This window comes from Stylophora pistillata, chromosome 1, assembly GCF_964205215.1.
Source record: "Stylophora pistillata chromosome 1, jaStyPist1.2, whole genome shotgun sequence".
Lineage (NCBI taxonomy): Eukaryota > Metazoa > Cnidaria > Anthozoa > Scleractinia > Pocilloporidae > Stylophora > Stylophora pistillata.
Window position 1 is genome coordinate 4,305,348 of NC_142519.1, and position 13,020 is coordinate 4,318,367.

Genomic DNA, 13,020 nt, shown 5'->3' on the forward strand with positions numbered 1-13,020 from the left:
GTAAGACCCACTGACAATGTGTAGAAATGTTGAGGTAACTTTGTTTACCTTCCATGACAGATGACCACTCTCTATATAGATTATAAACAGCTCAAAATATAACGCTGGAAGCTCGAGGTTGTGAAGGACACATTGGGGATCTTTTGCTCTTTGGTATAAGCCACCACTCAATCATTCGTGAGTGTCTGCTAAGCTAAAGATTTAGAAATTGTCTTCTCTCACAGTTCGTCCATCGCGATCTGGCAACGAGGAACATTTTAGTTGACGCCAACTTGGTTGCTAAAGTTGGAGACTTTGGATTGGCCAGAGACATATCCGATGCTGGTATATACACGATGACCTCCAACGTAAGTACGCTTTGCAATCAGTTTCAACGACTAAACAAAAAAATCAACAAACTAAAATGCATTTTAATTGATGCTCTTCCATAGTATAATCGAACACACTGAATTAATTCCCTCCCAGCGAACTGTGTATCGTGTTTACTTAATTATGGTTAATGTTTTTACTGATAATAAAGACAAAAACAATGATGATGATAACAATAAAAGCGGCCAAGATAACTACCCCCTTGGAATTTACTGGTGATCAACAATAATTAGAAAATGTTATATATCTTAACGTTGAAAAAGAAATCGTATACACGCACTCGATGCATCCTTCTTTTTCATGAGGCAGCCTCTTCCCAGTCTCAAGGGGTATTGACTCTACAACAAACAGGACCTTGCTCACATGAATCTGTCTCTTCAACAGGGCAAGGTTCCGTGGAGATGGTCGTCTTTAGAATCTCTGCGAGATCTGCATTTTACATCCATGAGTGATGTGTAAGTTCAATTTGTATTTTAATACTGTCAGATAGCTTTCTCTTGACTTACAGCCGGATGTATTGCTTAGCACAAAGGATTTCCAAAAACGTCATACGCCTGCCGCTCTGCTATTTTCCCTGGAGCATTACCATGGTTACATCAGGGCTTCATTTTACGTTGTTTGCTCGTCTCCATGTGCATGAATGGTGTATGTTTATCTATCTGCATTTATGGACACACCATGAAAACTTAGCATGACTTTAGTAATTTCCTCTTTCAAATAGACAATCTTATGCTCATATTAGTTGATTGAAATTTATATCAGAGGTGAGATCCGACAGGAAAGACACAACGAAGTCTTAAGCGATGCAAATATTCATTAAACACTCAAAGAATACGACGTGACTTCATCTTTAATTAAGTCAGTGCTAATTCTCCTTACCAGAAGGTCATCAGCTTCTTTTCCTAACTCATTAAAGTTATTAAAGCATTGATGCATATTTGCAGGTGGTCATTTGGTATTGTCTTATGGGAAATTGCCACGTACGGTAAGTGTCGAGTGATATTATGTGCGACACTCTATGAACTAGCAGTCATGTTCTCGTCCTGAGATTCCAATCCATAGAGCAGCCCAAAGTTAGGAAGGCTCCTTTGTTAAGCTAACTATACAGGGATCTTCATTCAGAAAAATGCGTATTGCCAGTCAGACGACAGTTAAAGAAGATCAGAGGCCCGCCATACGGCTACTGAACATTTTATTCGTCCCACATCTTTTTTGTCCCCGAGCTGCGCTTAATTTTTTATCTGTAAATGAGCCATATAAAGATCCTTGTCTCTAGAACTGAATTATTTATATCATGATGATCTTTTTTCTACCAGACAGGTGAGTTGCCATACCCTGACATCTCATCACCAATTGCCTTAGTGAGTCGACTGGCTACAGGATACCGAATGCCTCGTCCCGATCAGTGCTCGGAAGAACTGTAAGCTTCAAAGTCTTGTATAGTGGCGATAGAAAATGAATTGAACGAATTATAATCTTGTAGAGGGCTTCAAATAATGAAAATTTAACTTGCCTTACTTTAGAAATAACTGAAAAGCGTTTTACTCTTCGAGGCAAGTCTTTATTTAGATTCTGTCTGCATTGCTGATCTTTCTCGTCATGGCTATTTATTCAAGAGTTTTCCACGGCAATCAAATCGATCTGGCGGTGGTACAGGCATTTTATTCCGCGACTCTTTTGATACCACACTTCTGGACGGGAAGGAACATAATTCTTTTGAATTTTCCGAATGGATTTTGAAGACAACAAATCGCTCTATCCGTATTGTTGCTGTTTACCGCCCTCCCAACTCTTCTGCGTCGGTATTTCTTGATGAGTTTTCGTCGTATCTTGAAAACATTGTCATGTGTCCTGAACCTCTTATTATCGCTGGGGATTTCAACTTTCACATGGATTTGGTGCATAGCAATTGTGCTATAAGATTTAAAGAGTTGCTGGAAACCTTCAGCCTCTCACAACACGTAACGATGTCCACGCATATTTCTGGGCATATTTTGGACCTTATCATCACTCGATCCACCAGTGACTTAATTTTGGGTCCCATTAACGTCACCTTACCCATCTCGGATCATTTTTTTGTTGAGTGTTTTATTCGCTTCCCAAGTTCATCAATCTCTACCAAGTCTGTGTCATATCGCAGGTTAAAGAACATCGACATTGATGCATTTAAATCGGACATCACCTCGTCTGTACTTTGCAGTGACACACACTGGAGCAACCTTGGCGATTTATCCAAGCAGTACTCCTCGACTTTAACAGAAATCCTGGATAAACATGCTCCCATAAAGACAAAAACTCTTGTTACTCGTGCAAAGATCCCTTGGTTTAACGCTGATGTTCTCCAGTTTAAACGTATTCGTCGCAAGGCTGAGCGGAAAGCTCTTAAAAGTGGTCTTTCTTCAGATTGGCTTGCTTATCGTAAAATCTGTAATAGATATTATGCTCTTCTCAAGTCTACTCGAGCTTCTTATTACTCAGATTTAATTGGTCAGTGCGCTGGTGACTCCGGGAAGTTGTTCAAATTGGTTTCATTCCTTTGTAAGGGTCCTAATGTTAATGATCTACCACCTCATGATGACCCAGTTCTACTTGCGAATAAATTTGGGGAATTCTTTGTTAAAAAAATTGAACTCATCAAAGATTCCATCAGTGATATTGAAGTTAATCCTCCTTATTCTGATACTGCTGCTCCAGCTGTAGAACTTGACAGTTTTTCGCCGTTATCAGTGGAAGATGTTTGCAATATAATCAGTACATCGTCTAATGCCTCATGCTCCCTGGATCCAATCCCTACATGGCTTGTGAAGTCTTGTCTTGACGTCCTTGCGCCCTCCATTACTCGCATGGTAAATTTGTCTATTCGCCACGCCTATGTTCCCGATGATTGGAAAACTGTAATTGTGAAACCTCTATTAAAGAAACCCGGTCTAGAGTTAACTTATAAAAACTTCCGTCCGGTAAGCAATCTAACATTCATCTCCAAGATCGTCGAAAAGGCGGTTCTTTCTCAATTGTTTAAGCACTGTGAATACAATGCTCCTCTGCCGAAGTTACAATCAGGGTTTAGAAGATTTCACTCTACCGAAACTGCCTTGCTTAAGGTTCAAAGTGATATTCTTATGTCAATGGACCATCAGGAAATTACGCTTCTTGTGCTACTGGATCTAAGCGCTGCTTTTGATACAATCGATCATCAGATTCTCCTTAATGTTCTTGAAAGCGATTTTGGAATCATTGGCTCTGCCCATAAATGGTTTGCGTCTTATCTGTCTGGCCGAAAACAACGTGTTCTCATAAACGATCGAACATCAGATGATTTTCATTTGAACTGCGGTGTCCCACAAGGCAGCTGTATGGGTCCTATTTTATTCATAATATACATATCTCGACTATATCACGTGATCGCTAACCATCTCCCCTCTGCTCACGGATATGCCGATGATACACAACTTTATCTGTCGTTTAGACCCAATGACATATCTTCGCAAGACCACGCCATAGCTGCTCTTGAAGCCTGCATTTCGGATGTCCGCTCATGGTTGATTTATAATCGCCTGTTAATTAACGATTCTAAAACCGAATTCTTAGTTGTTGGTTCCCGCCATCAATTATCAAAAATCGCCATTGATTCCATCACAGTCGGTAATTCTACCATTCAGCCTCTCAACAGTGTTCGAAACCTGGGTTCCTGGTTTGACTCCAATATGTCCATGTCCATTCACATTGGTAAGATCTGCAGCAAAGCTTTTCATGGATTGTATAAAATTCGCCAAATTAGGAAATTCCTCAGTCCTGAGTCCACGAAGACTCTTGTTCACGCATTTGTGACTTCGCATTTAGACTATTGCAACTCCCTTTTATTTGGCGTACCCAAGTACCAGACAGAGCGTCTTCAGAAGGTGCTTAACGCCGCTGCTCGACTAATTTTTAGGATTCCCAAGTTTCACCACATCTCGTCCGCCTTATATAATCTTCACTGGCTTCCTGTGGCTTATGGCGTCCATTTTAAGTTGTTACTTTTAATTTATAAAGCTTTAAATAACCAAGGCCCACTATACATAAAAGAATATCTGCAGCCACACAGTGTCAAGGGTCATCAGCTACGTTCCTGCGATCAGGGTCTCCTTAAGGTCTTAAGAACTAACTTTAAGACCTTTGGTGATCGTGCCTTTGCCCGTTCTGCACCTTTTTTGTGGAACGAACTGCCGCTTGAAATTCGAAACAGTCCAAGTGTAACGATTTTTAAGTCAAAGCTTAAGACACATCTATTCAAGCTGGCTTACAGTTTGTTTTGATATTTTGTCGTTTATCATTTTAGTATTTGTAGTTAATAATGTTGTAAAGCGCTTTAGAATATTTTATAATTTTAGCGCTTTAGAAATGTAAATTATTATTATTATTATTGTAAGATCCTCTGACATTCACTTCTTCTCGTTGAAATTTGAAACGATGCATGGAAAGAGTCGTTATGATTTAAAAACGATTTGCATATCAAATCAAATGTCACACTCGGCAAATCAGTGATCTTTCCAATAATCACGGTGATCCCCCTTTGTACCCCTTTCCACGTTTGATACGGTCAATCTAGATGCTGATAGTGTCAGCTTCAAGAAAACGTTAACTCGTACTGCATTGAATTTTTAGATATGAGCTGATGAGTTCTTGTTGGAAAGAAAATCCTATGATGAGACCAGCCTTTTCAAAGATCGCCCAACGGCTGAATAATTTTTTGCGAGAAGTCAAGGTAATTAATGTTTGTATTTACAAGATTTCCATTTCTTCTCCTCAGCATGGTCTTTCTTAAACCTTATCTGTCCTCTTCTTCCTCCTTCAATATTTTTTTAATCGATGATTCAATACACCCTTTCATGAACTCCTCTGTCACCTTGTCGGTCTTTCTGGTAAACCTTTTATTTCCAACTCCCGCCATGAATACGCTCATCTTTTCTTAAACATAGTCATCCATCCACTTGCTTGTCTGTCCTTCCGTCTGTCAACTGGTCGACATCCGTAAGAGTGTCTGTTCTTTCTTGTGCTTGTTCCTAACTTCATTCATTACTTTTGTTTAATTCAAGTAAAGCCATTTTTTGTTTCCTTATTCATTTTTTTGTGGCGGAATTATCAATGGCTGACTCTTAATTCCAATGATTTATTTCAGAGGACATATACAAATATTACAGAGGAAAACGATGGAGAGGCTTGATGACGCCCTGATGCTAAAGTAAAAGCCTTATTTTATTTGATTAGTAATAAGAAGAAAATCGCGATATCTCAATTACGTGCATAAACGTATAAGGCCTAACGTAAAATGTAATAATAATAATAATGATAATAGTAATAATAATGATAATAATAATAATAATAATAATAATAATAGTTTATTAACAGATCCACTAGGTGACTCTTCCCTGTTGAAATTCATCAATTACAATTAAAATAAATCAAATCAAGGTTTTCACAAATTACGCAATATGCAATTAAAACTAAAAGTAGGATTAACAGAATAGAAATTATAGTAAAACTAACTAATCACTCTGTGCTGTACTACATAAAAGAATTCCTTGAAAGTCTTAAAAAGGTTCTGTAATCTTTACAGTTTCCGAGATTCAGGTGCCGACCACGCTCAAAAAGTTTAGATTTAATTTGTTTCCTTGTAAGAGAAGGTTTGGCGCGTTTTCTTCACAATAGGTAGTGCAAATCACAGTAAAGAATAGACGGTCCACCCTGTCTTACTTTCGACGCTGAATTGGTTAAGAAAAAAAAGTTGCTTTCTCGTAAATAGACTGACTTAGCGTGGATTGGCTTTGCTAAGAGAAATCTAAGCACGCATCTATCCTACCTTTTGAGCAGCTCCTCCTTTATAATATTCTTCGCTCGCAGGAAATCTACAGTTCTTTCGCGCTCAAGTCGCTTCCTGCGTGCTTTACAACAGAAGAGGGCACAGTCAATACTTCTTTATTTGTTTAATTAAAGATGGAATTTTTGAAAGATCATGACTTGCAAATGAAACCTTAACTTCAAATCAGAGCTACAGAGATCCAGAAGCGATAAAACACACCCACTTGCGAGAGAAGTGTGTGACACTCGACAAAAGGGAGAAATAATCTTCAGCATGTAACATCGTAACAAATATATTACTCTCAACAACTTTCTCAAGTAATGATAATTATATCAACACGTAAATGAAGCTAAGGCATGAAAAAAAAAATAAAAACATTTGATCATATCACTTTATTTGAATTTTCGCGGTCTTCTGCCATGACAAACGTGTAAACAATAAGACGACTCAGGATGAGCCTCAATTCCATGTTTTCGCGTGACTGCGATAATTAGAGTCAGCGGCGATTCCAAATAACTCCCAACTGGACTATTGAGAATTATAATTAAATGCAAGCAATGTTATTAAGCTGACGCTCATACCTAACAGCTAAGAAAGTAAAAAGAGAATACTAGCGAATTAAGACAATCAACAGAAATGAGCTTTATATTCAAGAACCCTTGAGGAGACTGATCGGGAAAATAAACAACTGATAACACGCGTACATGTTGTAGTTCAATTTTATACTTGGTTCAAATTTTATTTTCCTTTGTTCTCGGTCATGTTAATGTTGATAATGAGTTTGAAACAAAGGAAAATAAAATTTGAACCAAGGATAAAATTGAACTACAACGTATACATCAGTTCTTTACATAACAACAACAACATAAAGAAAATGGAAACAAAAGGAATGCCATTCTAAGGGCCTCTACAGGCCACATACGTTACAGGAAGGGTGGATGAAACTCGGAAACGGCGGTTATTAGTTGATAAGCAGAAATGGGTCGAATGTGAAAAAAAAAATTAAAATGTTTAAGACAAGAAAAAGGCGTTAAGAAATTGGTGAGGAGAGAAAACAAATTTCTATTCCCTGATATAAGTTTTGTATAAGTCGTTTTTTTTTCTTTGTATTAGAAAAGCGGACGGGTGATGTTTCTGGATAAAGACCCGAAATAAAGAGTAATTACAAGGTTACGACTAATAAAAGAACAAAACGTTTCTGATGGTCGATGGGTGTAACTCATGGACGGGCGGAGGAAGTCAGGTTGGGCGATGTTACTCAAAAGCGTAAACTCTGACATTTTGTAATATTTTGAAGAGTCAATTGTAGATATGTGTATTTTGACGCAAACAACTTTTCAAATCTACTTCCATTTTTACGTCACCAAATGGCTACCAAACAATAACTTACAAGTTATAAACTACCTCGATGAAATCAAAGAATTTTTTGTAGGGGAAGTTAATTAAGCCATTCGTTTCCATGCGCTGTCTTCATTTTTGTTCACACAATTTCGGACCAGTGAGCGCGCGCGTTGGGTGTGATATGCGCATGAATGAACGAGGTGTAACTGATCCACCATATGCTTGCGGCATTTAACTCAATTACTTGCTGGCATTGAAAACCCTTCACGGGAGAGCAAAGAAAGACTAATTTGTCTGCTATTCGAAAAACATAAAATATCTCATAGTCTGCATAATGATTAGGCCCCATCGAGGATTTTAATGGTTTAACGTGTCATTGTCATAGAAAACCGTTATTGGCGTTTCTGTAGGATGCAAGATTTTTACGGGGTGGGGTTGCCCCACACCCAACCCTCCTCCTTTCTCATCTGAGCTTGGAACCGGCCATGGCGGAGACCACCATTAGGAAAGTGAATACCTTCATCAACAGCTGCCTGAGAAGGATCTTCCAGATACGCTGGTCCGACATCATCAGCAATGCAGACCTGTGGCAGCATGCCAACTAGCTGCCAGCTGAGGAGGAGATCTGGTGCAGAAGATGGGGATGGATCAGGCACACCCTGAGGAAGCCAGCTAACAACATCACAAGGCAGGCGCTGAAGTGGAATCCCCAAGGGAAACGAAAGAGAGGAAGGCCAAGAAACACCTGGCGCCGTGACCTCGACGCCAACATCAAGAACATGAGAAAGACCTGGAGACAACTTGCAGGAACAGCTCAGGACAGAGCACTTTGGCGGACTGTTGTCGGCGGCCTATGCTCCAGGAGGAGCGATGGGCTGAAGTAAGTAAGTAAGTAGTCAGAGAAAACCGGGCAGGAGCAAAGCTTCGAGGTTGGCGTTTCACCTCGATCCTTTTACCATACCAAAGGTACCTAAAAAGATTATCAATGGTGGTATTTTCATTAGTTGGTGGGTTTTTTATTTCAAGATAAAGTCTTTTCTATAATCAGGGCCCTCCACGGGCATAAAATAGCTTGATTTTGGGCCAACTTTTGTTGAACCTATATGAAAGAACGTTAAGTGAAAAAAAATTGCTATAGTTTTTTTCACACCTTCTACTCACGTTGCAAGGAACTGATTGACGTTTAAAAATCTTTCTTGTGCTGAACACCATCTTTTTAATGTAATTTGGTAATATCAACTAAGTTGAAATTGTAAATTTGGCCACGGTAACGAGTAAAAAAGCTGACGTTTCGAGCGTTAGGCCTTCGTCAGAGCCCTTCGCTCTGACGAAGGCCTAACGCTCGAAACGTCAGCTTTTTTACTCGTCACGGTGGCCAATTTACAATTTCAACTTAGTTGATATTACCAAATTACCTTGTTACCCCCATCGACGCAGCACCACAGTTTCTTTAGAAACTTTCAGCCTTTATTCATTCGCTATCTTTTCAATGTCACACTTAATATTAGCACTTGATAATTGAATTGATAACTTGAATTGATAACGAGTGTGAGCCAAATTCAGTGTGCCATTTACGCAGTGCTGTTTGTCAAACGTGCGTGGTTTACTTTTAAAGAAAATTATTGTATGAATAGCCTGTTGTATCTTTAATGAAATAAAGCAAACTTTAAATTGGTATCTCTAAATCGCTAAGGCCGACGTCGAAAGTTACACGAAAATGCCATTCGGCAAAATTGTTTCCCGCCAAATTTTGAAAGAAGAAATAATATAGAAAATCTTTTTCCTGGACGGTAGGTCGAAAATTTATCAGACAGTGTTCAGCAAAGGTAATTAGGTTGTTTAGTTACCTGTGGATGAGTGTTTATTTCTAAACATTGACATAAGTAAGCGTTTAAACGCTTGAAAGATGAAACACCCCCTATACAAAGCTGATTTTTTTTTTCCCGCCTAAGAATAGTTCATGTGGCACGCAGCAGTGAATCCCCGCAGATTCATTCTCCGCAGAGTTCGACCATCACAAGCTTAAAAACATTCAAAGCTGATATACCCTGCTGGCAGAGGCGTTTATTTGTTAACTTCCCCTACGGTCCACGTAAAAATAAAGTCCTTTGCGCTCGGCCTGTTAAATCTTCTTCGAGCATGCGCCTGGGAATTATCCAAGTTTGTGGATAGTCTAATTTGGAAAACCGGTCAGAAACTGTTTTAAACATGTTTTTATGCGCACACATCCTATTTAGCAATATAGCAAGACCAAATGTGAGCCCACAATCACGGTTATGGCGAGTGCTATCGGGAACTAATTTGTTTCTAAGCAACAGGCCGCGCATGCTCGAAAAAGATTTAACAGGCCGAGCGCAGAGGATTTTATTTTTACGTGGACCCTAGGGGAGGTGAACAAATAAACGCCTCTGCCAGCAGGGTAAGGCTGATAATAAGAGGGTGATCTGAAAAATTATGTCAATTCAGTAAGGTAAAAATATAAATATATCAGAGCGACCGTCGTTTACATCTGTAGTGGTCCCAACTGTTATGAATTATTTTTAATTAGTGCCGTTTTTTTCACTTTTTTTTGCCTCATAATATATGTAATGCCCAAATGTACACTGAAAAAAGATTGTTTTTCTTTCAAATTCTGTGTTTTCTCTTAGACTGCGTGAGAGGTATCGTCTTCAAACCAAAAAGGCCTCAATCTTGTAAATTCTAGAGGACTTGTCTATCACAAAGGCGATAGACAGAGGGACGTGAGTGGGCTATGAACTCAATAACAAGTAAAAAAGGACTGTTTTTTTATCCTAGATATTGAATAAGATATTGTGAGCAACACAGCTGGCCTTGTTGTTTACGATCATCCTACGTGTAGAGAGCTTTCCCCCGCACAAATCGTTCCTCGGCGTACACGTGCATCTTTCCGTCTCTTTTTTCTAGTCCACCAGACACTAATTTACAAATTGGACATTAGGAGCATTTTACAATTTGATGACAAACAGGCGCTGCGAACATAATCTTTGATCTTGTTAAACTGTTGGCTCACTAGGAGCTTTTCACTCCAACTGTCATTTTCCACATAAAACATCTGTATGCTGAGTCATTTGCTATCAATAAAAAATGTGGTTTCTTACGACGGTTTATTTTTGACTCAGTAACGTGTGCACAATTTTATAGTGGACGTCGTTTTGTATGACAACCAATGATTAATTCCACTACCTTCCAATGAGTGGTACGTTAACAAGTCTCGCAGTTAAACCGTAAGGTAAGTTTATGCATTTTTCACACAATTTCGTTTTCAAGAGACGATTTCTTCAGTAATTTTTCAGCCAAATAAAGTAACGTCTTAATAAATAAAGGAAAAAAAAATGAGAAGAAAGTTTATTTCGATCGTGGTTTTGTGATCAGCGAAGGTAAAAAAGTTAACTTTTCAAAAGGATTTGGGGGAACAGAATAAACAAAATCGTTTGATACAGTACCTTACAGTGTTCGATTTGATACTAGTATGTGATGCATAATTGTGCAATTGTTTAGAGACAGCAACTGGTGAGATCGTCTGTTATACGACTTTTGGTGACATGTGTTGGTGGCCATTTTATTCCTTCAACACAACATTAAGACGTCTTGAATTTTCGCTGTTTATTCGTAATCGTTCCTTAAATCTACAATGAACAGAATCTTAAGTGGAGCTAAAATTTAAGGCAATCCATGGATCTGTATACTTTATTACAAGCTAAATGTAAACTAGTTCTACGAAATATACACATGATGCAAAATGTGTTAATTCAAATTCAAGGTTCCCAAATTACTTCATTCGTAAACAGGAAGGTCGATCTCATTACTAGTTATGTCAAACGACGTCCGCCAGGAGTGTGAATTTGAGCACGAACTTAAATATGCTGCGCCTATTCTATTCTCCTCCGACTTATCATTAGGGTAGATTTGATCGCTTGCATTGGGATGAATTTTAGTTTAATGACTAATCATTGACGTTAAATTTTAAGACAGGACCTTTCTCAAAATAATTTGTCTCGAGGAGGAATAACACATATTTTCATAACATATCTTATTAATACAACTAGTGACTGAAGTCTTTCATGTTCGCCGACCGAATTCGAAATGTCATATTTAGTTACCGACATTCACATACCGAAAAAGAAAAAAGATCAGAAATAAGGTAAGCCAGTGGCCTATTTCCAAGAGAAAAATTTGATTTCCTTGCTATCGATAAACTATTTGGAAAATATAGAACAATGACTGTTTAATCTCGCTGGGAGAACGCATATGGTGGATAGAAACTGGTGAGGTCATGAAACATTTCGCTTTTAGAATAACAAACTCATAAACACTCTGAAGTTAACCGCCATCGCTGCCGTCGTCTTAATCTCAATTTATTGACAGTGGAATCTTCGAGTTTCAAAGACTGGCGGGTATTCTTAATTTAACAAATATTTAAAGGTTTTAACCGCAGTTCATATATATGTATTTCATACGTTTGTTGTTTGATTTATCATCTACGGGTTTATGTCGAATTAATTTGATGGCCTGCTCCCAGTTGGCTTGTTAGCTCAATTGGTAGAGCGCTGCACTAGTATCGCAGAGGTCAGTGGTTCGAATCCCGTACAGGCCTGAATTTTTTTCAGGTCTGATTTTCACTATTGCTTAAATAGTGCTTTACTGCGAAGGATCGTGCACATATACGTTTCATAACCGCAGTTCATATATATGTATTTCATATGTTTGTTGTTTGATTTATCATCTACGCGTTTATGTCGAATTAATTTGATGGCCTGCTCCCAGTTGGCTTGTTAGCTCAATTGGTAGAGCGCTGTACTAGTATCGCAGAGGTCAGTGGTTCGAATCCCGTACAGGCCTGAATTTTTTTTAGGTCTGATTTTCACTATGCAAAGACTAGCAAAAACTAACGATAAAAACCGACGTTTCGGTGTCATCATGACGCCATTGTCAAGGAGAAATAAAAAATGAAGTTTGTGCAAGGTGTAACACTAAATTAGCATAAATATGTTACGAGCTAATTAAACAAATACTTTTGCGCGAATTGAATCGCTTTGCACGTTCAGAGTGGGTTTTAAGTCTCTGATGAAAAGCATTTCGTTCACCAAACAATCGAACTTGTTACTACACTTTTTCAGAGTGCTAAAACGTTTCAGTAGGTCTTTCGGGACTTCGCTGTGCCGTTCGTGGTAGTGTTTATATATTGAAGATGCCTTTTGTTTATGTCCATCCACGCGTGTGTGTAAGTGTCCGCGTGTATAGCCCACATAACCCGCATCACACAGGTCACATTGAAATTGATAAACGACGCGTTGTTGGTTGACAATCTGTGGCTTGATTTCTCGTACTTTAAGATCTTGGCCAACTTTGCGGCTAACAAATACTGGCTGGACAGTTGTCTGCACCTTCATGCTAAGATTCTTGAGCTCTTTCTTAACATAATTTGCTGATTCCTGATCTTTGAAAGGTAT

General features: G+C 38.6%; 2 protein-coding genes across 2 annotated transcripts in view; both read left to right on the top strand.

The window, feature by feature from the left end:
• LOC148740915 (fibroblast growth factor receptor 4-like) overlaps window positions 1-5,173 on the top strand; it is a 28,273-nt gene extending 23,100 nt beyond the window's left edge. Inside the window, exons 9-14 of the mRNA XM_088731252.1 lie at window positions 225-347; window positions 754-824; window positions 1,314-1,354; window positions 1,690-1,789; window positions 2,510-3,215; window positions 5,159-5,173. Coding sequence (XP_088587378.1) covers window positions 225-347; window positions 754-824; window positions 1,314-1,354; window positions 1,690-1,789; window positions 2,510-3,215; window positions 5,159-5,173 — 1,056 coding nt within the window. The remainder of the gene's footprint in view (window positions 1-224; window positions 348-753; window positions 825-1,313; window positions 1,355-1,689; window positions 1,790-2,509; window positions 3,216-5,158) is intronic.
• LOC148740914 (tyrosine-protein kinase receptor Tie-1-like) overlaps window positions 1-5,619 on the top strand; it is a 41,300-nt gene extending 35,681 nt beyond the window's left edge. Inside the window, exon 4 of the mRNA XM_088754849.1 lies at window positions 5,528-5,619. Within this exon, the coding sequence (XP_088610975.1) occupies window positions 5,528-5,572 (45 nt within the window). The 3' untranslated portion in view covers window positions 5,573-5,619. The remainder of the gene's footprint in view (window positions 1-5,527) is intronic.
• The last annotated feature ends 7,401 nt before the right edge of the window (window positions 5,620-13,020 follow it).